Source organism: Mustela putorius, unplaced genomic scaffold (genome assembly GCF_011764305.1).
Source record: "Mustela putorius furo isolate JIRA1106 unplaced genomic scaffold, ASM1176430v1.1 tig00000275_pilon_pilon_pilon, whole genome shotgun sequence".
NCBI classification, from domain to species: Eukaryota; Metazoa; Chordata; class Mammalia; order Carnivora; family Mustelidae; genus Mustela; species Mustela putorius.
In genome coordinates this window covers 6,451,277-6,476,466 of record NW_025421341.1, presented here as the reverse complement: position 1 = coordinate 6,476,466, position 25,190 = coordinate 6,451,277, and the positions used below count along the sequence as shown (strand labels likewise).

The 25,190-nt window shown below is 43.1% G+C and overlaps 1 protein-coding gene across 1 annotated transcript in view; it reads right to left on the bottom strand.

Moving 5' to 3' along the window:
* The window catches only part of AOX1 (aldehyde oxidase 1), an 82,295-nt gene extending 57,105 nt beyond the window's left edge, over window positions 1-25,190 (bottom strand). Inside the window, exons 1-6 of the mRNA XM_045078530.1 lie at window positions 24,958-25,190; window positions 16,780-16,837; window positions 14,392-14,488; window positions 12,037-12,145; window positions 10,452-10,578; window positions 8,424-8,485 (exon numbers count right to left, since the gene is read on the bottom strand). Coding sequence (XP_044934465.1) covers window positions 8,424-8,485; window positions 10,452-10,578; window positions 12,037-12,145; window positions 14,392-14,488; window positions 16,780-16,837; window positions 24,958-25,002 — 498 coding nt within the window. The 5' untranslated portion in view covers window positions 25,003-25,190. The remainder of the gene's footprint in view (window positions 1-8,423; window positions 8,486-10,451; window positions 10,579-12,036; window positions 12,146-14,391; window positions 14,489-16,779; window positions 16,838-24,957) is intronic.

The following is a 25,190-nucleotide window of genomic DNA, read 5'->3' as shown; positions in this document are numbered from 1 at the left end:
TTTATTTTTTGCTACTGAATGCATTAGTTCCTTATATAATTGGATATTAACTCCCTATGGTTAATGGTTTGCAAATATCTTCTCCCATTGTGTAGGCTGCTTTTGCATTTAATTGCTTCCTTCAATGTGCAGAAGACTTTCAGTTTGAGAGAATAACACTTGCTTATTTTTCCTTTTGTTGCCTGTGCTTTTGGTTTCATACCAAAAAAAATCATTGCCAAGATCAATGTCAAGGAGTTTTTTTCCCCTGTTTTATTCTAGGAGTTTTATGGTTTCAGGTCTTACAGTTAAGTCTTTAATACATTTTGAGTTCATATGTGAGTGGTATAAAATAGAGGTGCAATTCATTCAGGTTTCCCTAAGCCATTTATTGAAGAGACTATCCTTTCATCATTGTGTTCCTGGCTTCACTGTCAAAGATTATTTGACTGTGTAGGCATGAGTTTATACCTGAGATTTCAATTCTGTTCCACTGGTCTGTGGGTCTGTTTTATGCCAGTGCCATATTGTTTCAATTGTTATAGCTTTGTGAAATAGTTTAAAAACAGGATCTGTGATGCAACCAGTTTTGTTTTTTCTCAAAATTGCCTTGCCAATTTAGGGTCTTTTTTGGTTACATGCAAATATTAGGATTTTTTTTCTATTTCTGTGAAAAATGCTAATGGAATTTTCTTAGGGATTGCATCGACTCTGTAGATTGCTTTGGTAGTATGGACATTTTAACAGTATTAATTCTTCCAATCCATGAACATGGGATATCTTTCCATTTATATCTGTCTTCCTCAATTTCTTTCAACATTGTCTTATAGTTTTCAGTGTATAGATCTTTCACTCCCTTGGTTAAATTTATTCTTGAGTATTTTATGGTTATCGATGTTATTATAAATAGGATTGTTTTCTTAATCTTTCTGATAGCTTGTTAGTATATAGCAACATAACTGCGTTTTGTATGTTGATTTTATATCCTGCAACTCTACTTAATTCATTGATTAGTTCTAACAATTTTTTTGGTGGAGTCTTCAGGGTTCTATATATAAAGTCATGTGCACAGAAAATTTTACTCCTTTCTTCCCAATTTGGATGACTTTTATTTCTTTTTCTTGCCTAATTGTTTGGCTAGGACTTCTGGTACTATGTTGAACTGAAGTGGCAAGAGTGGGCATCCTTGTCTTGTTCTTGATTCCATTCATTGTATTCTTCAGCTCCAGAATTTCTGCTTGCCTGTAATTATTTCTATCTCTCTGTCAAACTTCTCATTTAGTTCATGTGTTGTTTTCTTGATCTTGCTGAATTATCTTTCTGTGTTTTCTTGTTGCTCATGGTTAGTTGGATCCATGTTCTACTGATGCCCTCTCAGAGCCCTGGCTTCTCTCCACCCACCTTTTCCTGCCCCCAGATTGTGCATCACTCCTCAGTATTCTGGATGAGGTGAGAAATAAGTGGGCCTCTTTGGCAGTGTCCACACAGCTGGGGAAGCCAGATACCCACTCACATGAGAACGTGAGAATGTTCCCTCATGGGGTAAATCAGGAGCCAAGAAGGTCTGACTTGGCACTGAACTATGCCACGTTGTGGGAAGGATGATGCAGATAGAGTGAAACAGTTTCTTTCACTCTCTTCAATGTATATAGCCTTGGATTTATTGTTGTTGTTGTTCCACTGGTGTGATGGGATTTCTCCACTGGACTCCTGGACTTATCCTTAAATCACTCTTATCCTAGAGTGAGTGTCAAAATTGGTGTTTTTTGGGAACAAGAGAGTAGAAAACTCCCGTTTCACTGTGTTGCTGATGTTACTCCTCTATTGTCTAAATCTTGATTCAAGCTTGGTACCTGGTCCTCACCTAGATGGAAAAGCAGCTGATCCAGCCTCAGGTGGAGCTGGTCTTCTGGGGTGAGTTGCTAAAGCTGGAGATGAAATGCAAACACTAGGCAGGAAGCAAAGTCCCCTCTACTAACAATTAAATAAAACAGGTGACTACCAGCTGAAACATAATACAGAATCAATACTGCTAAATGCTATGAAAAAAGAACCATGTGTATGTAAACATATCCATACCAACTTCTAATTTAAAAAAGTCTAAGGTTTTGAGGAAATTTGAATAGTAGTGATTATTCAACAAGCTAAAATATGTAAAAATCTTATAACAACATCTGGCCCTCAGCAATAAATATTAACAATATTAATATTTAATATTTTATTAATGATAGATATTAACAATTACTATGGCTATCACTCGGTTCTTATTTATGACATATTGATTTTATAGTTGAGTACAAAGGGCAATCTTCTGTCCCTCATTTCCAGATTGTTTGTTCACTTATTCATGCAGCAGATAGTGAACAAGTGGCTATTCAATAAGTGCATGGGGCCCAGCCCTACAGACACACAGACCCTGCTGTCAAGCAGCCCATTGTCTGATGGGAGAGATGGGAGAGCAAACGGGAGTGAAACCACGGTGTGACCACTGCTGTGCCAGGAGTATGTACAGAGGGCTGCAGGAGCAACAGGGGTGTGGGGGTGGGCAGGGCACCTGACACAAACAGATAAGGGAAAACTCCTCAAAACAATGACCCATAGCCAGTATCAAAGTGCTTAGGTGCTCATTATGGGACTCTCCAGGCTAGCTCAATGGATGAGAGCAAACACCTGCCCAAGAATCAAATAACAAAGAGCAATTACAGAGCCTGAGATAAGAAGGGGCCTTGTATTAGTAACAATGGCTGTTCCCCTAGTCACTTCTGGTAACCCCTCTGAAGGGCTCCACACTCAGTAGGAAGTCTGCTTAAGATTCTCTCTAAGAAGAAGAAAGGGAGAGAGGGGAAGAAGGTACGCTGGAGCAACTTACAGCAGAGAATTTCCCTAATTTGGCAAAGGGAGCAAGCATCAAAATTCAGGAGGCACAGAGAACCCCCCTCAAAATCAATAAAAATAGGTCAACACCCCATCATCTAATAGTAAAACTTACAAGTCTAAGTGACAAAGAGAAAATTCTGAAAGCATCTTGGGACAAGAGGTCTGTAACCTACAACAGCAGAAATATTAGACTGGCAGCAGACCTATCCACAGAGACCTGGCAGGACAGAAAGGACTGGCATGTTATATTCAAAGCACTAAACGAGAAAAATATGCAGCCAAGAATACTATATCCAGCTAGGCTGTCACTGAAAATAGGAGAGATAAAAAGATTCCAGAACAAACAAAAATGAAAGGAATTTGCAAACACCAAACCAGCCCTATAGGAAATATTGAAAGGGGTTCTCTAAGCAAAGAGAGAGCCTAAAAGTAACAGACCAGAAAGGAACAGAGACAATATACAGTAACAGTCACCTTACAGACAATGGCACTAAATTCATATCTTTCAATAGTTACCCTGAATGTAAAGTTCTTTAATTTCCTGGTTGGCCAATTGCCCCAAGGCTAAGTGCCCCAATCAAAAGACACAGCTGTATCATAATGGGTAAAAAAAACAAGACCCGGGGCTCCTGGGTGGCTCAGTGAGCCTTCGGCTGAGCCTTCCGCTCAGGTCATGATCCCAGGGTCCTGGGATCAAGCCCCGCATCGGGCTCTCTGCTCAGCGGGGAGCCTACTCCTTCCTCTCTCTCTGCCTGTCTCTCTGCCTACTTGTGATCTCTGCCTGTCAAATAAATAAATAAAATCTTAAAAAAAAAAAAAACCAAGATCCACTGATATGCAAGAGACACCTCTAGATTTAAAGTGACAGGGTGAATAACAATTTACCATGCTAATAGACATCAAAAGAAAGCTGGGCGGCAATCCTTATATCAGATAAATTAGATTTTAAGATGGACATACCACCTAAGCAAAAGATCAGCAAGGAAATAAAGGCTTTAAATGACACACTGGACCAGAAGGACATCACAGATATATTCAGAACTTTCCAACCCAAAGCAACAGAATACACATTTTTCTCTTATGCACATGCAGCATTCTCTGGAATAGATCACATCCTGGTCACAAATCAGGTCTCAACTGGTACCAAAAGATTGGGATCATTCCCTGCATATTTTCAGACCACAGTGATCTGAAACTAAAACTCAACCACAAGAGGAAAGTTGGAAAGAACTCAAATGCATGGAGGCTAAAGGGCATCCTACTAAAGAATGAATAGGCCAACCAGGAAATTAAAGAACTTTAAAAATTCATGGAAACAAATGAAAATGAAAACACAACTGTTCAAAATCTTTGGGATGCAGCAAAGGTGGTCCTGAGACAAAAGTACATAACAATATAAGCCTTTCTCAAGAAACAAGAAAGGTCTCAAGTACATATCCTAACCCTATACCTAAAGAAGCTGAAAAAAGAACAGCAAAGAAAGCCTAAACTCAGCAGGAGAAGAGAAATTGTAAATATCAAAACAGAAATCAATTAAACAGAATCCAAAAGAACAGCAGAACAAATCAACGAAACTAGGAGCTGGTTCTTTGAAAGAATTAATAAGAATGATAAACCCCTGGCCAGAATTATCAAAAAGAAAAGGGAAAGGATCCAAATAAATAAAATCATGAATGAAAGAGGAGAGATCACAACCAACACCAAAGAAATACAAACAATTATAAGAATATATTATGAGCATATATACACCAGAAAATTTGACATTCTGGAAGAAATAGGTGCATTACTAGAGACATATAAACTACCAAAACTGAGCCAGGAAGAAACAGAAAACCAGAACAGACCCATAATTAGTAAGGAGATTGAAGCAGTCATCAAAAATCTCCCAACAAACAAGAGCTCAGGGCCTGACAGCTTCACAGGGGAATTCTACCAAACATTTAAAGAAGAATTAATACCCATTATCCTGAAACTGTTTGAAAAAATAGAAATGGAAGGAAAAGTTCCAAACTCATTTTATGAGGCCAGCATTACCTTGATCCCCAAACCAGACAAAGGCCCCATCAGAAAGGAGAATTAAAGACCAATATCCTTGATGAACATGGATGCAAAAATTCTCATCAAAATACTTTGGGAGAAATTGGAGGGGGAGACAAACCATGAGAGACTGTGGACTCTGAAAAACAATCTGAGGTTTTGGAGGGGTGGGGGGGTGGGAGGTTGGGTAAGCCTGGTGGTGGGTATTATGGAGGCACGTATTGCATAGAGCACTGGGTGTGGTGCATAAACAATGAATTCTGTAACACTGAAAATAAATTTAAAAAATAGGGGTGTCTGAGTGGCTCAGTGGGTTAAAGCCTCTGCCTTCAGCTCAGGTCACGATCCCAGGGTCCTGGGATCAAGACCTGCATTGGGCTCTCTGCTCAGTGGGGAGCTTGCTTCCCTTCCTCTCTCTCTGCCTGCCTTTCTGCCTACTTGTGATCTCTGTCTGTCAAACAAATAAATAAAATCTTTAAAAATAAATAAATAAATAAGAATTTTTTTTAAACCTTAAAAAAACACAACTAGTCAATAGGATTAAACAGTATATTAAAAGGATTATTCACCATGACCAAGTGGGATTTATTCCTAGGCTGCAACGTTGGTTCAACATCTGCAAATCAATCAATGTGATACAATTCATTAATAAAAGAAGGAACAAGAACCATATGATACTCTCAATAGATACTGAAAAGGTATTTGACAAAGTACAACATCCTTTCTTGATCAAAACTCTTCACAGTGTAGGGACAGAGGATGCATACCTCAATATCACAAAAGCTATCTATGAAAAACCCACAGCGAATATCATTCTCAATGGGGAAAAACTGAGAAATTTTCCCCTAAGGTCAGGAAAATGGCAAGGCTATTCACTATCATCATCACTGTTATTCAACATAGTACTGAAGTCCTAGCCTCAGCAATCAGACAACAAAAAGAAATAAAAGGCATCCGAATCAGCAAAGAAGAAGTAAAAATTTCACTCTTTGCAGATGATCTGATACTTTGTATGGAAAACCCAAAAGACTCCACTCCAAAATTGCTAGAACTCATATAGGAATTCAGTAAAGTATCAGGACATAAAATCAGTGCACAGAAAAGTGTTGCACTTCTTTTCTTTTCTTTTTAAATTTTTAAAAAATATTTTATTTATTTGACAGAGAGATCACAAGTAGATAGAGAGCCAGGTGGGGGGAGAGGGGAGCAGGCTCCCCGCTGAGGAGAAAGTCCGATGTGGGGCTTGATCTCAGGACCCGGAGATCATGACCTGAGCTGAAGGCAGAGGCTTAACCCACTGAGCCACCCAGGTGCCCCCAGTTGCATTTCTATACACCAAGAGCAAGACAGAAGAAAGAGAAATTAAGGAGTTGATCCCATTTATAATTGTACCCAAAACAGTAAGATACCTAGGAATAAACCTAACCAAAGAGGCAAAGAATCAGAAAACTATAAAGTACTCATGAAAGAAATTGAGGAAGACACAATGAATGTAAAAATGTTCCATGCTCATGGATTGCAAAAACAAATATTGTAAAAATGTCTATACTACCTAAAGCAATCTATACATTTAATGCAATCCCTATCAAAATACCATCAATTTTTTTCAAAGAAGTGGAACAAATAATCCTAAAATTTATATGGAACCAGAAAAGACCCTGAATAACCAGAGAACATTGAAAAAGAAAACCAAAGTTGGTGGCATCACAAGTCCAGACTTCAAGCTCTATTACAAAGCTGTAATCATCAAGACAGTATGGCACTGGCACAAAAACAGACACGTAGATCAATGGAACAGAATAGAGAGGCCATAAATGGACCCTCAACTCTATGGTCAACTAATTTTTGACAAAGTAGGAAAGACAGTCTCTTCAACAAATGGTGTTGGGAAAATTGGACAGCCACATGCAGAATAATGAAATTGGACCATTTCCTCACACCACACACAAAAATTGACTCAAAATGGATGAAGGACCTCAATGTGAGGAAAGAATCCATCAAAATCCTTGAGGAGAACACAGGCAGGAACCTCTTTGACCTCAGCCGCAGCAGCAACATTTTCCTAGGAACATCACCAAAGGCAAGGGAAGCAAGGGCAAAAATGAACTATTGGGACTTCATCAAGATCAAAAGCTTTTGCACAGCAAAGGAAACAGTCAACAAAACCAAAAGACAACTGACAGAATGGGAGAAGATATTTGAAAATGACATATCAGATATCCAAAATTTATAAAGAACTTTTTTTTTTTTAAAGATTTTATTTACTTATTTGACACAGGGAGAGATCACAAGTAGTCAGAGAGGCAGGCAGAGAGAGAAGAGGAAGTAGACTCCCTGCTGAGCAATGCGGGGCTCGATCCCAGTACCCTGAGATCATGACCTGAGCTGAAGACAGAGGCTTTAACCCACTGAGCCACCCAGGCGCCCCTATAAAGAACTTCTCAAACTCAACACCCAAAAACAAATAATCCAATCAAGAAATGGACAGAAGACATGAACAGACATTTCTGCAAAGAAGATATCCAAATGGCCAACAGACTCATGAAAAAGTGCTCCACATCATTCAGCATCAGGGAAATACAAATCAAAACTTCAATGAGATACCACCTCACACTAGTCAGAATGACTAAAATTAACAAATCAGGAAATGACAGATGTTGGAGGCTGTGGAGAAAGGAGAACCCTCCTGCACTGTTGGTAGGAATACAATCTGGTGCAGCTACTCTGAAAAACAGTATGGAGGTTCCTCAAAAAGCTGAAAATAGAGCTACCCTATGACCCAGCAATCACACTACTGGATACTTACCCTAAAGATACAACTCTAGTGATCTGAAGGGGCACGTGCACCCAAATGTTTATAGCAGCAAGTCCACAATAGCCAAACTATGGAAAGAGCCTAGATGTCCATTGACAGATGAATGGATAAAGAAGATGTGGTGTACACACACACACACACACACACACACACAATGGAATACTATGCAGCCATCAAAAATTGAAATCTTGCCATTTGCAATGACATGGAAAGAACTAGATGGTATTATGCTAAGCAAAATAAGTCAATCAGAGAGAGACAATTATCATATTATCTCTTTGATATGAGGAAGTTAAGAGGCAGGGCGAGGTGTTGTGGGAGGTAGAGAGGGGAAAAAAATGAAACAAGATAGGACTGGGGAGGGAGCAAACCATAAGAGACTCTTAATCTCAGGAAACAAACTGAGGGTTGGTGGGGGGTGGGGGTGGGGAGGGATAAGGTGCCTGGGTTATGGACACTGGGGAGGGCATGTGCTATGGTGAGTGCTGTGAAATGTGTAAGCTTGATGATTCACAGACCTGTACCCCTGGGGGAAATAATACATGATATGTTCATAATAAATAAATAAATAAATAAATAGAGTCTCTCTGCCTTTCCCTTTGTCCCTCCTCCTGCCACACTCAATCTCTCTCTCTCCCTCTCTCAAATAAATAAATAAATAAATAAATAAATAAATAAATAAAATCTTTTTTTAAAAAAATTCCTTTCTACTTACTTTACAGAAAGTCTTGCATGCATCAATTATGGGCCTATATCCGGTGCAACGGCATAGGTTACCTGAAGGAGAAAAACTCAACTGTATTACTCAACTAACCTAGAGAGAGGCACAGTCTGCCAAGTGCATGATGAAAGTCAGAACCCCCATCCAAGAAGAAGGCCCCATTGGACATTCAGTCTATTTTTCATCAGCAACTTGGGATATTAAGTTGAGGATTCTGAAGTAGAGCTGAACAACGCAGTTATTTGTGTTTTCTCTCTGTAAACAGTTTCGTATCTTCTGCTTGTGATAGGTGATCAAAGAACACATTGATTTCAAGCTAAAAACTTGGTCTATAGGCACATTCAAGAGCTAAGCTTCAGCTGATTGATCAAAGACTTTTTGTAGTAACAAAGGCAATTATTAAACTTCAGAAACAAGCAGGCACACACTTATAACAAATCATTAGGGCAGCATTTCTCTCACAGTGGTCCATAGCCCACATTCACCCCACACCCACAAATCTGAAGTGTTATTAAAAAAATAAAGCCAATCTGAAGCAAGCTATCTGGGGTTTCATCCCAGGAACTTCCATTCTACAAATTCCACCATGAAAGTCTTAAGCACTCTAAAATCTGAAAACCCCTTGTTCACATTATAAATAGTCACGAGATCCAATGCGTAATGGGATCTAAAGGAAATCAGGCAAGAGACAGTTCCCGTGCTGCATCTCTCTTTCCTACTTCCATTTGCTCTGCTCCTCAGGTGTGCGGAAGAGCGAGACTCACGAGCTCTACCCTCGTGTTTTCTGGCAGGGAAACAGGGTCCTTGGGAGGCAGGAGATGGACAGATAGACCCACGGACAGTTTCACTGGGATCTGGGAGGCTATTATTTTAAAAATTTGTTTAGAATCTTGTAAATGAAGACTTCCTGCATCCACACACACACTGAGCCGCTGAACTTGGTAAAATCACTCTAGACTGGATAAAGACAGTTATTTGAAATAAGTATCACCAGAAGATCTCAATGTCTTTGATCTCATGGTGTATTCATCGGAGTCCTCTGATAGCTAACGGGATCCTGAGAGCACCCCTCCCTGGGAGAGAGTGGCATGTGGAGACAGCTGGATCCTTTCCAAGAGTAAATGAATAAATGGACTTTGTCATGTTTGTAAAAATAAGCAAATAGGGGCACCTGGATGCCTCAGTGGGTTGAGCATCTGCCTTCAGCTCAGGTCATGACCTCAGGGTCCCAGGATTGAGCCCCGGGTCGGGCTCTCTGCTCAGCGGGGTGTCTCCCTTCTCCCTCTGCCTGCTTCTTCCTCTCCTTCTGCCACTCCCCCTGCTTGTGCTCTCTCTCTCTCTCTCTTTCTCAAATAAATAAATAAAATCTTAAAAAAAAATAAGAGAACAGTAAAAAGGGGAGGGAGGACTGGGTGGCTCAGTTGGTTAAGCGGCTGCCTTCGGCTCAGGTCATGATCCCAGCGTTCTTGGATTGAGTCCCGCATCTGGCTCCTTGCTCGGCAGGGAGCCTGCTTCTCCCTCTGCCTCTCCCTGCCATTCTGTCTGCCTGTGCCCTTTCTCTCTAAAGGGGAAAAAAAAAAAAAAGGAGGGAGGAGACTTAAAAAAAAAAAAGATTTTATTTATTTATTTGAAAGAAAGAGAGAGACAGTCAGAGAGAGCATGAGCAGGGGGACAGGAAAGATGGACTGAGCCACCCAGGCAGGAAGGAGACTTTCATAAATCAAGAGAGACCAGGAATGTATCAGCCAAGGGAAATGTGCGGATCTTGTGTGAATCCTGATTTGGACAAAGTAATTCTTCCACTTATTGGTGGTACAACTTTAAATAAATTCTCTCTAAACCTCAGTTTCTCCATGTATGATGTGGAGATAGTAACAATGCCTACCTTGCACTGGTATCATGAAGGGTAAATGAGACAATCTTTGTACAACATGAATACCGCACGTGGCACATGGTGAGTGTCTACCGTCACCTCTGACCATCGCCATTATTAAAACAAAAGCACATGTATATATAACCTACCACCAAGGGCTTCCATTATCTGCTCCAGAGAAGGCTCTGGATGGTTCCTCAGCAGCGTGTAGATGGACATCACCATTCCAGGGGTGCAGAACCCACACTGCGTGCCATGACACTTGGCTATCCTTTCCTGGAAGCACAGCAAGATTAGAAATGCAGAATCTTGGGCCCTATCCCAGACCTACCGGATCAGAATCTGTACTCTGACAAGATCCCCGGGCAGCCCATTTGCACAATAAAACTGGAGAAGAGGTCCTGGAAAATTCTTCTCATCCTAGGTGTCTCCTTTTCTCAGACTGGGTGGCTGTGATTACTGGTCCTTGACTTTCATTAAAGGCTCTCAGCCTTTGGACTCACCAGGGGAATTTAAAATTTCCAAGGGCCAGGAAGCAGCCCAGGCCAAGAGCACAGACCTGTATTTTTTAGATTCCGCGGTGGTTTCAATACATAATCCAGAATGGGAATCACAGAAATAAGGCTCACCCCCTTTAAGTCCCTCAGAGAAGTGAAGCAAATTGTGCGCATGTTGAGAAAACCGAACCAAGCCAAACCCCCGAGTGCCTGTAGCTGCCCACGATCACCCTATCACTTCAGCACACAGGGGTTGGCAAAGTGCAGCCGTTAATCCACAAAACAGTCAAGAGAGAAGCACTGCCTCTTTCTCGACCAAACCTTTTCCCTCCCAGCATTTTCTCTTCGGAGTCTAACTTCAAAGGCGCTGCCCCATTCATTATGGAAGCGGTCTTCTGGCTCCGTTGCAACCCCAGGAGCTCAGCAGCAGCTACTAAATGAAATGCTGTCTCACAGCCGTGAACTGCCTCTTCTCACAGGAGCACCCAGGCAGGATTTGCTCCCTGTAGGTAATGAGGTTTCACAGGACATAGACAGGACCCGACATTGCTCAAGCCCAGGGAGCGGGAAGTGTGTTATTCTCTATGTTGCCCCTATCTTTTCCCTCTTTGGTCCTCTCCTCATAAGTGACCTTCAGTAACCTAGATGAAAACAAGTAGCAACAGCTACTTTTTACGGGCAACATATAAATAATTTAAAGGGCCAGGAGTCCGAGGTGTCTTTCCTTTGAAAGGTGTCTTTCCAACAAGGTGCTGCCTTAGGAGAAAAGCCTCCAAATTTATTAAAACTCCTATCATCTGTCTTTTGAACAAGACCTACATTTTAAAAATCCTTTTTGGAGATGAGATTTTCATCCAGCTTTAAAATAAAGTTATTTTCCATTTTGTGTGTGGGGGGAAAAGGATGAAATCATAACCCTCAATACATACAGCCCTCATTTCTTTGAACTTGGAAGATGTAAGATGGAGAGGTCCTATCCAGTTAGAACATGAAAACCAAACACAGCAATGTTGGGCTTTTCTTCCCAAAAAAAAAGGCCTCTATTCTTGAAGAAGCATTTTTCTAAGAAATCAGTTGTAAAACACACACAGCAGGTGTCACTCCTGGCCTCAAGCTCAGTTCCATGTATAGGCAGTGACCAAACTGCAGGGCTCAGACTGTCCTACCATGTTAACCACTGGGCCTTGCTGCACTTTCTGAAGCACAAAAACCCTCTGAGGAAGAAGCCCAGCCTTACCTGAACAGGATGAATCCTGGTCTTGGTGCTTCCTATGCCTTCTATCGTGGTGACAGAAGCCCCGTACAGGGAGCAGATGGGGATCAGACAGGCATTGGCGGCATGATGGCTTCAGAATGCAAAAGGGAAACACAAAGTAAATTATACCCAGTAGGAGACAATTTGCTGGGTGAGCGTTCACCCAGCACCTCCAATATGGCAGGTTTTGTACAACGCTTCAGACATGGCAAATACCTTCTATCCTCAGTTCATGCCCAGGTTTTAGAACCAAAATATACAGGTTTTTTAAACAGAACTACATCCATATAGATACCCACACAAAAGAAAGATTGGAAGAATATTATTCATTTATAATTAAATGGAAAGATTTATTGAGTGTCTACTATGTGCCAGGCAAAGTTTGAGGCACTAGGATCCATTGGTCAATAAGACATATAAAGTTCCTGCCCTTGGAGAGTATATATCCTAATTAAGGGAAGATAGACAATACATTTATATGTAGACCACACATACACACATAAACTGAGAGAGTAAGAAGTCCTATGAATAAAGTGATACAGGTAAAGGGAATAAGTTGCAGAAGTGAGGTGGGCATTGCTATTTATAATTTGATCAAAGAGGGCTGACTGCATAACATTTTTGCTGGAACCTGAGTGATTTGAAGGAGGCAGACATGAAGGTTTGGGAGCAAACATTCCAGGTAGAGGGACAACACGTGCAAAGGCCCTGAGACAGGAATGGGCTTGGGATGCTTAGGAACAGAGAGAAGGCCAGTGAGGTTGGAGCACAGTGAATACAGGAGAAATGGTGGGATTCCTGGTTGAGAGACATACAAATTAGGTAATTGTAAGGCTTCATTTAGAAACTTGTAAGAGACCTTCACTCTCATTCTAAAAACATGCTATAAAACTATATAATTATAGTTTTTTAAAAACTCATCAGATGCTGGGTATGTAAAGAAACTTAAAGGACCTAAACTCCATTAAGTACAATCCCTTTGTAAGACAGATGAGATATAGCTGTCCCCATCTCTGACATGGATGAAGGGAACAGAATCTGCCTTAGACAGGAGTAAGGAGAAATCATGCCAATTTTCAAAATATATATTTAATGTGGGCTGATGCAACAAATTAAAATACAAAGCTGAACTATACTGTCCCCAATCTCTTCCCCACCAAACTTCACTGAGTGCTGAGGGTAATACTCTAAAACTAGGGGTAGGGAAGGAGTGCTACAAAACAAAAACAAAAACAATAAAACCGCTCCATGCACACGGACTCTTATTTGAGGAAGCTGGGGGGAAGCAGGAGAACCGACAGAAAACTGTAAGCACTCAGGCTTCGCAGAGTGTAGGGCAGTTGCCACCCTCCAGAGGCTGAAGACAGTGAGGCCTGGCTGTAAGAGATCTCCCAAAGCATGGAAGTGAGATGGTAGAGCAAGAGAACTTCTTGGTGAATCAGAAAATGGGCAGCCAGCCTGTAAAGCAGGGAGGGATCACCCAGAGTTCAGGAAGAAAGTGACCTGGCTGTGGAAAACAGGCAGATCTCCAAAATCTTACCACTGCTCAGATCCTTAGCCCTCATCTGAGCTCTGCAGAATGATGTAAAATGGTTTAAGATATACATGGCTGGAGTCCAAAAGAGAGAAGTTGGGAGAGAGAAGAGGAAAGTGAAAGGAAGGGGGAGGAAAAAGGAAAGGAGAAGGAGGGAAAGTGAGGGAGGGAGGAGGAGGGGCGAAGGGAGGAAGGAAGAGAAAGAAAGAGAGTAAATATTTGAAGAGATGATGGTTTGAGAAGTTTACAAAGCTGATAGAAGACATCAATCCACAAATCCAAGAAACTTGGCGAACCTAAAGAAGGATAAGTTTCAAACACAAAGAGAAGATGTTAAATGTAATGGGAAATCACTGGTGATTTTTAAAGTAGGAGAGTGCGATGATCTGATTTATGCTGAAAGTGATCTCTCCGACTGATGTATGGAATCACCATGGCAGGGGCAAGGGTGGGAGCAGGGACATCAGTCAGTAGGCTGTCATAGTCATATAAGAGTGTGATGATGCCATTATTCTTCACTGCAATTTCAGTCCTTCCTTCCCAGACAGCCCAGGGAGTCAGAGAGCCTTTCCATTTTCAACAGGGGATTCTTTGACCATATGTTATCCTCGTTGATGGTACATTTTTCCCCTAACCCATTCACATTCTGGGGACCATGTCTCTCTTGTGCATCACTGTATCCCCAGTGCTGACCACAGTTCTTATTGCATAGTAAGTGCTCCTACATATTCATCAGGTGAAGGAACAAAACAAAGTTCAAGACTTCAAAAATACAACCATGTCTGGACTTTGCTGCAAGGTACCTTATCCTCTTGGTAGTGGGGGTGTATCGTGATATCATCACTGTGCAGGCACCACAGCCACCTGTTCCACAGCCGTACTTAGTTCCTGTGAGTCGAACTGGAAAAAGCGTGGTTAAAGATAATGTGTTTTCCAAAATTCTCTTCCTAGAATAGCTCTGACCTTAGAGGACAACATCATCAAAAATCTCTTGAACATATAGTTAAGTTCAAATGATGTCCTAGCTGCTATTTTTTAGAATCTTGTAGAGTCCTGATTTCCATTTGTGTATTATATTTAGTATCCTCCCTTTCAAAACAATGGGACATCATATTACCAAAACAGGGCCAAACTAAAAAAAAAAGTTTCTACATATAAAGGCCTGAATATTTGGAAGTATAAGTACATTGCACATTTATCTATATCCTTATCTGTATCTTTGATGACATACAAAGTAAAATGTCAAACTGTATATCATTCTTGGAATATTTGTGTGTTATTATCCATGTTCACTGTATTTCTCTGCTTCCCAGTGGCAGAAACTGCTACTTCTGTACTCATATCTGTTCTCTCATTCTTTTCTGGTAAAAGAAACCCCAGTTTTTAGCCACACACATGGTTGCCCAGAATAAAAAATACATTTTCTCAGCCTCTTCTGCAGCTGGGTGGGGTTAATGACAATGCTGTCCGATGGGATGTAAGTGTAGTGCTGTGTATGACTTCCAGAACAAAATGTCCTCAAAAGGAAAGGGATGCCACCTTTTTCATTGCTTACTGCTTCTTATTTTCTGGAGTTCAGATATGGCGGCTACACTTGAGTTAGTTGTCTCTGCCCATGAGGAGAAAGTTGCCTGCTGAGGAGGGTAGGGCAGCAAGACACAGGGAGCTTGGCCCCCTCATGAGGTTGGGACACTACTTCACTAGCCCTAATCCACCTACCTCTGGGATTCCTTTACGTGAGCGCAACAGCCATGAGAACGTGTTTCAAAGACCTCCTTCAACATGGAGGGTAAATGACCAAATGACCCAACTGCTGCATTTTGCTTTCTCTTACCCCAGTTTTCATTGACTCCCATGACTCTCATGGGCTTCAATGACTCCCATGACAACCATGACTCCCATGGTTGCTTCCCACCAATGGCTCAGTGCTATGGAGAGACAGGGGAATCCTTGTCAGCCACGCCTCAATGTCTTTGATGTACATCCCTTAGACTGCCCAGCAGCCTTAGACCCTCCCACTCAGCCTCCTCATCCCCTCTTCTTTACAGGTAGCACTTCCATTGTGGTCTAATGTCTCCCTGAGCCTTCTTTAGCTCCCTATTTCCTTATACTCAGGTGTTTTCCTAATACAACCCTTGCACATTTAATCCTAAGATTAATGTCTGCTTCTAAGAGAACTCAAACTAAAACATTGAGAAAGGAATAAACTTTTAACTTCTATCTTATTTACTGCAATTTGGGATTTTCTGTAACTCACAAGTGAACCAGATCTTAAATATTACACATTAGTACCATGGATAACCAGGAAATAAGTGTTCATTGTTTTTCTGTCCAAAGATCTTGAATTACTTCCAGAACATTGTTATTGATGTTTTTTGAGTTGTGTACTCTTTGGGGAGTCTCTCTCTCTCTCTTGAAGGAATAAAAATGTACAAATTCCCATTTTCACATAATTCTGCATAAAATTTAGCGGGGGTCTACAGACATCAGGAAGCCCACTGGAGTTCATGCATTTCAGGCTAAGAATCCAATCCTTACATGATTTTATTTAGAAAGCTTTTCTTTTTTTCTTAATATTTTATTTATTTATTTGACAGAGATCACAAGTAGGCAGAGAGGCAGGCAGAGAGAGAAAGGGAGGCAGGCTCCCTGCTGAGCAGAAAGCCCAATGCAAGGCTCAATCCCAGGACCCTGGGATCATGACCTGAGTTGAAGGCAGAGGCTTTAACACACTGAGCCACCCAGGCGTCCCTAGAAAGCTTTTCTAAGGTAACATTTTCAGGTTTAATTTCTCCATGGTTCTTTTATCTTCATTTCAGCAGATTTCTGTGCTCTTTTTTCCTAATGGGCATGATAATTAGATAGAATGCCAATATTGTGACTCTTAATTCTAAAGGATGCTTAATTAAGCCCTTTTAAGATTTGCTTTAATTCCCACGGCTAGTTTCTCCATTTTATACTATGTATTTAGTGCCAAAACAGAGATTAGAAAGAATTTTGTTCCCCTGACAGCCACAACTGTGCACTACCTACAAAACTGAAATGTGGGAATTTCTTTAAAAAGAACATAAAACCATAATGGTAGGGAATATGACTCACTGTGCCTCTAAAAAGATATTTGAAATATCACCTGATGAGGATATCAGCACTATATACACACATGCACACACTCAAAGCAAAGCAAAGGATACGCTTCTTCCTCAGATATGGTAACAGCATTGTTTCAGGATCAACATTTTTTTCTATTACCTGTACCAAAAGGAAACGTAGAGTTATATACACAAAGTTGAGAGAGCTGGTGTGATATTTCCGTTGGCAAACTCATGCTAATTTGATGGCAATGCACATTCATTAAACCTTCTACTCATATCTTCAATTTGATTAATGTTAATGGAATACCTGTTATATACAAATCATCTCTCCTAAGTGTAAAGTCCAAATCTTGAACCCCAACACCTGTTTGCTGCTGTCCTTGGTCCTGAATCATCGCTGTTTTCTACTGCTGTGGTTGTTTCTATCAGTAGCAACACTAGGGACTCCCGCCCAGCTTCTCCTAGAAAGTCTGATACAGGTCACTGAAAAGATACTAGCAGAACAGCACATGGAAGAAAGAATAGTGGGTGACTGCCAGATCAAAGAAGTAAAAGAGAAAAGTTATATGCCAAATGATACAAAGACATGCTAGAAAGGATAAACGCAAGAAGCAAGTTTGTGTGGGCAGCCTGGAAGCACAGAAATAGCAACCAACCGAAGGCATGACTGAAATGTCATGAATAGTTGTGTTTCCAAAGTGATCATGTTTTCTCTCTTTTTTTAAAAATATTTTATTTATTTATTTGACAGACAGAGATCACATGTAGGCAGAGAGAGAGGAAGGGAAGCAGGCTCCCCACTGAGCAGAGAGTCTGACTTGGGGCTCCATCCCAGCACCCTGAGATCATGACCTGAGCTGAAGGCAGAAGCTTAACCCACTGAGCCACCCAGGTGCCCCATGTTTTCTCTTTTCTGATTAAAACTTTGGATTTCTTTTAGAGTCACAGAACAAAGAGAACTATGGTTTGCTCACAGTCTCAGAAGTAGAGATCATCTTTCACCGTGTTATACTGCTACCCTTTTGGGAAGTAGGTGAGGAGGAGACATATGCTTACTCTATGGATGTCTCCTCACCCTCAGTTCTCAGTGGCCATATGCCAGGGAAAGTGAACCATATGCCAATTACCAAGGTCAGATCTGTGTCCTAGAGGAATCTGCAATATAGTGAGAGGTGTGATTGTTTGTGTGTGTCAGGGGGGTATGCGTACCCATACTGTAATGCCAAAAAAAAAATTTTGAAGTACCCCTCCAGGCATCCCAAATTTAATATGCCCTCAAATGAAACTTACTCTTTCCCTTCTTTTCACTGACTTGTTTAATAGCCTCACCATCTAAGTCATCCCAGCTTAAAAACTTGAGCTACTTCAACTTTTTATTTCTTTCAATCCACCACAATCAGTGTCACCAAGACCTGTCACTCATACTTCCAAAATGATTCTCTAAATAACCTTCACTTCTCCTGTCACTCCTCAGGATCAACACTTACTCCCTCTTGCCGGAATAATGATCAGAGCTGCCTAACGTGTCTCCTGCCTCCATTCTTGGCACCCACAACACCACTCTTCACACTACTGCTGGAATGACCTCTCTAAAATCCAAGTCTGATCATCTGCTTTAATTCAACACTGCTCCTGGCTGCCAAGTCACCATGCTGGGAATTCCCAAATCATTCAGGGTACCTGTTAATTGACATTCTTCTGGAATCCGAATTTCTGGGAGAAAGAACAAGGAAAGGTGCATCATGAATGAGCACACTGAATGGGTCTTTGGGAAATTTATATTCTAGGTTCCTGGAATACAAGAAGGAATTCAAGCTCCATGGCAGAACCTACAAGGCCTTTTTGAAAGACTGCCCATCTTCTCCTGCCATCAACCCATGCGTCTTGAACACTGGTCAGGTGGAAGCACTGGCTAGACCAGCAGGTCTTTCACCATTCACTACATTTGGATATAGGATTCCTTCAGAAAGTCCTCCCTATCTTCTTTGCTTGGCAGAAATTTGGACATCATTCAAAGCCCTGCTCAAGTGTTCTCTTCTGTGGGGGTGCTGCCATCGAATATACCTTTCCTCTGCTCCAGGTAACCGGCTTCCCCTGTGCTCCCATGGCCAATGTCCACACATCTGTCACAGAACTTTGGACTCCATGTGACATTGTGACTTATAATTAGGAATACATATTTTGTTTTCAGTCACTGTTCCTGGCATATAGCTCCTAAAATCCCTGGAATTTTGTGTATTGAGTGCGATCAAGGGGCCTGTGTTATGTTAATGGTGTACCTCTTGGAATTAATCTAATGGGAGCTTGTTGCCAGAAAAAACCAACCATGGAACTCTCAGTCCAGTCCCCCGATCTCCAGACAGGGGAGAGGGACAGGCTGCAAGTTAAATCAGTTGCCAATGGCCAATGATTTAATCAGTCATGCCTGTGTAAAACAAAAGCCCCTAAAAGCCCAAAAGGATGGGCTTAGAGCTTCCCGTTGGTGAACCAGAACACATCCATATGCTACCTGTGCCAGACCCCAATTCCATGGGGTCAGAAGCTCCTTTGTTCTGACCCATCCCATTCCTTCACCTGGCTGTTGATTCATATCATTTAATACCCTTTGTAATAAACCAGTAACCAAGTGATTAAACCTATTACCTGAGTTCTGTGAGCCCCTCTAGCAAATTAATCACACCTCAGGAAGGGACTGGGGGATCTGATTTGTAGTCAGTCAGTGAGAAGTATAGGTAACAACCCAGACTTGTGACTGGCATTTGAGGGCAGGGAGGGGCATTCCTGTGGGACTGAGCCCTTAATGAACCTGATGCTATCTGTGGGGAGACAGTGTAAGAATTGAGTTGAATTGTAAAACATTCAGGAGTCAGGGAATTGCTTGGTGGTGTGGGGAAAAACCACCCCACACGTTGGAACTGAGTGACAGCACTGCACCATGCATCACAATTATTTGTGTGTGTCTAAGCCTTTCTTGATCCTGGAAGACACCACCTTCTGTTATTCTTCTTTGTGTCAAACACTGAGCCAGGTGCTGGGGATATATCATAGGGACATAATAAATATTAACTGATTTTAATAAGTGATCATGATGTATATAATTTGCTATGAGAGCACTGAGGAGAGAAGAAGGATTTCTCAGTCTTGGGGCATCTGGACGGAAGAAAAGAAAGAAAAACAGAGAAGTGCCAGGAATGATGGCAGAAACTCTTGTTGTGTATCTCAGCACACACTCTGCCTTTCCTTGTTCCTGCTGCCTGGAAAAGGGATGAAATGGCTAGAACTCCAGCAGCTATCTTAGACCAGAAGGCACTATATTAACAACAGGAGAGGAAAAAGAGAAGAAATCTGGGTCTCAGATGACATCATGAAGCTTCCACACCAAGTAAAAATGATTTGTGTCTAGTCTGAACCACTGTTAGTTTTGAGTCTGTGCAATTCACAGCTGAAAGTAATCCTAGTTAATACATACGATGGCAAATTTTACAGAAGCCCACGTTTAAAGACAAAACAGGATCTGAGTAGCTTAGATAACAAAAGAAGAGCATTTAAGCTTGAAGGATATTTGTATATTTTTGGAAGGAATTAATGGAAGAAGCAGGCCTTGTTTGTTTGGGTACTTGTTCTATCTAAGAGATGTCTCAAGAGACTGGAGTCTGGTTCAAAGTGCCACTGGCTTGAAATGTGTTTATTTTTCTTGATTTGGAGGATGGCCTATTTGGAGGGGAGGAGGGAGGGAGAAGGGATAGGGCATGTACCCTGCCCTGGCAGATCTTGGAGTGGAACAGTGAGATCAGGGCCAAAGCTGGTGGCTGGGGGTGGAGGGAATGCGGAACAGAGTTACTGTCACTGACTCCGGTGTTGGGAGATGATGTCAGTTCTTGAGTCAGGGTCATGACATGTTCCTGGCTCAGTACAGCCTTGAGTGTTGTAAGGACAGAGTCTGTCCTTCTGTATCTCCACCAGCTCTCTGTGAGATTTCAAGTTCATACTGCACAAGATTGAGAAATCACTTTCCTCTGTGTCGGGTCGGTGACGAATTCCTGAGTCGTCTTCACCACCTCCAAGACAAAGGCAGAAAGAAAAGGGAGATGAAGGGGCCTGAGAAAGTGGTGAAACAATGGAAACTAAGAAAGGGGAAGAGATACGTGTGAAAGCGCAAGGCTGAGAAGTACAAGGAGAGGGAAGAAGAGATGTATTTGTGGGACCCAGTGGGGAAGAGTGATAATCCGCCAGCGTCCTTACAACAGAGAACGCGGCCAAGGGGACAGGCGGTGAGGACACTTCTGCCTGAGCTTCTGGTGGCTTTAAAATTCATTTTAATTGTTGGATCTCCCTGCCCAAGCCACATCTATTCCCCTCCACTTTTCTCTGAATCATTAGAACCATTCCAGAAATGTCCTCTCTCACCTCTGCAGACCAGGGACCCAAAGAAAGACTCACTAATGGACAGCTCTTTCCAGATTCCTATAGTGATCTCAAGACCTTACGTTTTTGTCGAGCAAATAACGCTCAATGACTACTTTTCAGCCCCCGCCGGCACTTCCAGGCAGGTCTGGCTCTGCACATGAAGCAGATTATTTTCTAGTGCAAGTATTCATAATCACTTCTATATACTGACTACTTGCTGTGTGTCAAGTACCTTGCTAACCACTCTCCGTGGAATTTAATCTTTACCTCAGTTCCATGAGAGATGTCACTGTTAGTAGCCCCATTTTGCAGAGGCGAAAGCTGAGGCTCAGCGATATGAAGCAACTTGCTTGAGGCCACAGAGCGGCCAAGTGGCAGAGCAGAGAGCATAGAGTTCAAACCCATGACTAACCAGTTCCAAAAGCTCACACCTTCACTCACTATGCCTCGCTGCCCTGTAGAATAACAGGCTTCAGTTCCTTAGTTGTATTAAAGAATTGCGTCTCAGGTATGACTTATTTATGGCTGCTTCTCCCCTCAAACTCTAGGCTAAGTCGATCACATGTTCTGGGGGTCCCTTGTGGAGCATTTAATAATTCAGAAATCTCTCTGCAACTGCATGTCTGACCCATATGCAGTGGCCTCCCCTCTCGATAGCCTCAGACCCTGCCTGATGACAACTTTTGGTGATCTGAGGGGATTTTGCAAAAAAGCACAGATTGGAGGCTAATCATATAACCTAGAGTCTCCTAACCGGCTTCTATACAATTCTATACATTGCTCAGGGCTCACCAAATAAGTGTGGTCACCATCTGTCCCCATATAATGTTATTACAGTATTACTGACCATATTGCCTATGCTGTACTTTTCATCTCTGTAACTTACTTATTAACTGTAAGTTTATACTTAATTTTCTTCACCCATTTTGCTGGTCCCTTCAACCACCTTCCCTCTGGCAACCCCCAGTTTGTTCTCTATTTTATGATTCTGTTTCTGTTGCTGTTTGCTTGCTTGCTTGCTTTCTCTCTTTCTTTCTTTCTTTCTTTTTTTTTTTTTTTAAGATTCCACATGGTATTTGTCTTTCTCTATATGTCTTATTTCAAAAGAGCCAAAGCAATCTTGAGAAGAAAAAAACAAAGCCGGAGGTATCACAATCCAAGGTTTCAAGAGATTCACAAAGGTAGAGCAATAAAAATATCAGGTACTGGCACTAAACAGGCACACAGATCAGCAGAACAGAATAGAGAGCCCAGAAATAAGCTCATGCTTAGATGTCAGTGGAGCTAGGAGAAAGTGGGCAAGAATACGCAATGGGGGAAAGACAGTCTTTTCATCAAATGGGGGTGGGGAAACTGGGCCACTTGTTACACCGTACACAAACAAATTCAAAACGGATAAAAGACCTACATGCAAAACCTGAAACCATAAAACTCCTAGAAGAAAACATAGGCAGTAATCTCTTGGACAGCTGTCTCAGCAGCATTTTTCTAGCTGTGTCTCCTCAAGTAAGGAAAAGAAAAGCAAAAATAAACTGCTGAGACCACACCAAAATTAAAAAAAATAATAAAATAAAAAGCTTTTGTACAGCAAAGGAAACCATCAACAAAACAGGAAGACAGCCGAGGGAATGAGAGAAGATATTTGTAAATGGTATATCTGATAAGGGATCGATATCCAAAATATATAAAGAACTTCATACAACTCAACACCAAAAGAAATAAAATTCAACGAAGAGGCCCTCGGAGGCAAGTTTTTAACCCCAGAGGTCGTGTTTGACCTTAGACCCCTCTTTGCTGGTGATTTCTCTCTCTCCCTTTTCTCAACAGTTCCTCATCCTCTGAACCAGAAACTTTAATCTATGTCTGGGGCCATCAGGATTGCGCGCCAGGAATGAAACGCACCCTAACAATTTGGAAGGGAGGAGGAGGAAAGCGGAAGGGCAGCATGATGACTTCTGCGAGAAAAACGTACTCCGGATCTTCAGCGTGTACTCTGCAAATGATCACAGGGCATTTGGCCCATAGATAAAAATGAGCCCCTAGATAAGAACCAGCTTATCTATTTTTAAAAATCAATAGAGCACAAACTGTTGTTAGTCATTACGTTAAAAATCCCACTAGAGTTTGTTTGGGGGCAGGGAAGGGTGGATGAGGAAGAAGCTAGACTCAAAAACCAGTTTCCTCATTCACCCAGAACCCTCACCACCACGCACAAAGCCCCGGCAATCCGGCCCCTGGCCACATCCCCAGCCCCGCGGCCCGCCTCGCCACCCCTTAGCATGCGGAAACCCCCCATGCCCAAGGATCTCCGCAGCCCCATTCCCTGCATCTGGGATACGTCTCCCAGATGCTCCCTCACTTCACACCTGTCACTGCTCAAGTGTCACTCTTTCGGAGAGACCTAAACATCCAGCCCACTTAAAATATCAGCCCTGTTCACTCTCTGTCCCTTCACTTTGCTCTAGGTTCTGTCCTGACACCTTTCCACTTTCTAATGTGCTTGTCGCCTGCCGCCTCAGCACTCTGGAAACTCCGTGCAAGCAGCGACTTCGTCATTTCTGTGTTCTGTTGCCTCCCCTGAGAACACCGGAACCCTGCCTTCCAGAGCAGACCCTTAACAAACAGATTAAACACAGATTATCACTCTTATCTCGGTAGTAGTATCCCCTTTTAAAAGAGGACCTGGGGCTCTAAAAGTTTAGAGCATCCCAGTAAGAGAGCTGGAACTGAATCGTTGCTTGTAGAAAGGGCAGTTTCCTTTGCTCTGCCCTCAGTCATGCAAAGAAAGATGTAATGCGAACCCTTCAGCCCGCTGCCAATTTTTACCCTCAGAGTAGTCCTCTGAGGGGATCCCAAGAGCCCCATTACAGATCCGAAATAAAAGGCCCATGTTATCTAGTGTGGAACTCAGGCAACAGGGTCAGAGGAAGGTTTTATGGAACCTAGAACTTGTACAATTTGAGGAGGGGGTCTTCTTTTAAGAAAATCACTACAAAACCACAAATATAAAAAGAGGATCAGGCCCTCAGAAGAGGCTTCCAGTGAGAGGCCCTGATGCCTGACCTCAGCCTCTTGGTGTGTCCCTCACGCCGGTTGGGAAAACGGGTTTGGCTACTCTGGCCCCAGGGGCAGGGATCCCCTTGGCTCTGAAGGGGCTGGCACTGTGGAAAGGCGGGTAGCAAGGCCCTCGCTTGCTTGGTCATCTCTTAAGGAAGCCCTTTTACTTTCCTGCCTCAGTTTCCCCCTTGCAAAGTAGTGCCAATATGCTGGGACAGCGTTGAGTGAACGGGGTTCACGGCCCCGTCGGGGGAGAGGGGTGTTTTCAGGGATGCCCAGGGGCTTTGCTGCCCCGCCGGGTCGAGCCCTGCCGGGACGTCTCGCCGAGGCTCTGCAGAGCCAGCCCGGTTTCCCAGAGCAGAGGTGCCGCGTCACCGCGGACGGCGGGAGGACCTTCAAGACCCCAGAACCCGGCTCTGGCTTCAGCTCTGCCAGGAACTTGCTGTGACTTGAGGTCACAACCGCCTCATCCGAGAAACGATCGGGGCCCATCGATCCGGTGTGACCCGCCTTCTGCTCCAGTCGCTCCCGAGCCCCGGCTAGAGCTTGCTCCGCGTCCACACGGACGTTCCGTTATCCGCGGGTTTGGGGGGAAGGTGGGCAGCGCTGACCCCGAGGAGGAAGAAAAGCCATTTCTCCTCCTGTTTGCCGGGCGGGGGGTGTCGGGGGTCAGTCCGGGCGACTCGGAACCCCGGCGAATGGCCCCCGAGCTCCGGGGCGGTCGGGGAAGCACGGCCGCACCTGCCGGGTGGGGGCGGAGCTGCGCGCGGGGGCAAAGGCGCCCCCAGCCCAGGAGCGGCCCCGAGCGCTCACCTTGCGGCCGTTCACGTAGAAGAGCAGCTCCGCCGCCCGCTCCATGGTGGGGGTGGGGGGAGCACGGCCCGGCACCGCGCCCCGGGTCGCCGACTGCGCTGCCCGCCGAGCCTCCCGGCAGCCAAGCGCCAAGACAGACAGTCCCGCTGCGGACCCAAAACTCCGCGCGCCTGGCGGGGGGAACTTGCCGGGATCCCAGCACGTCACGCGAGCGCTCCGGCCGCTCCGAGATC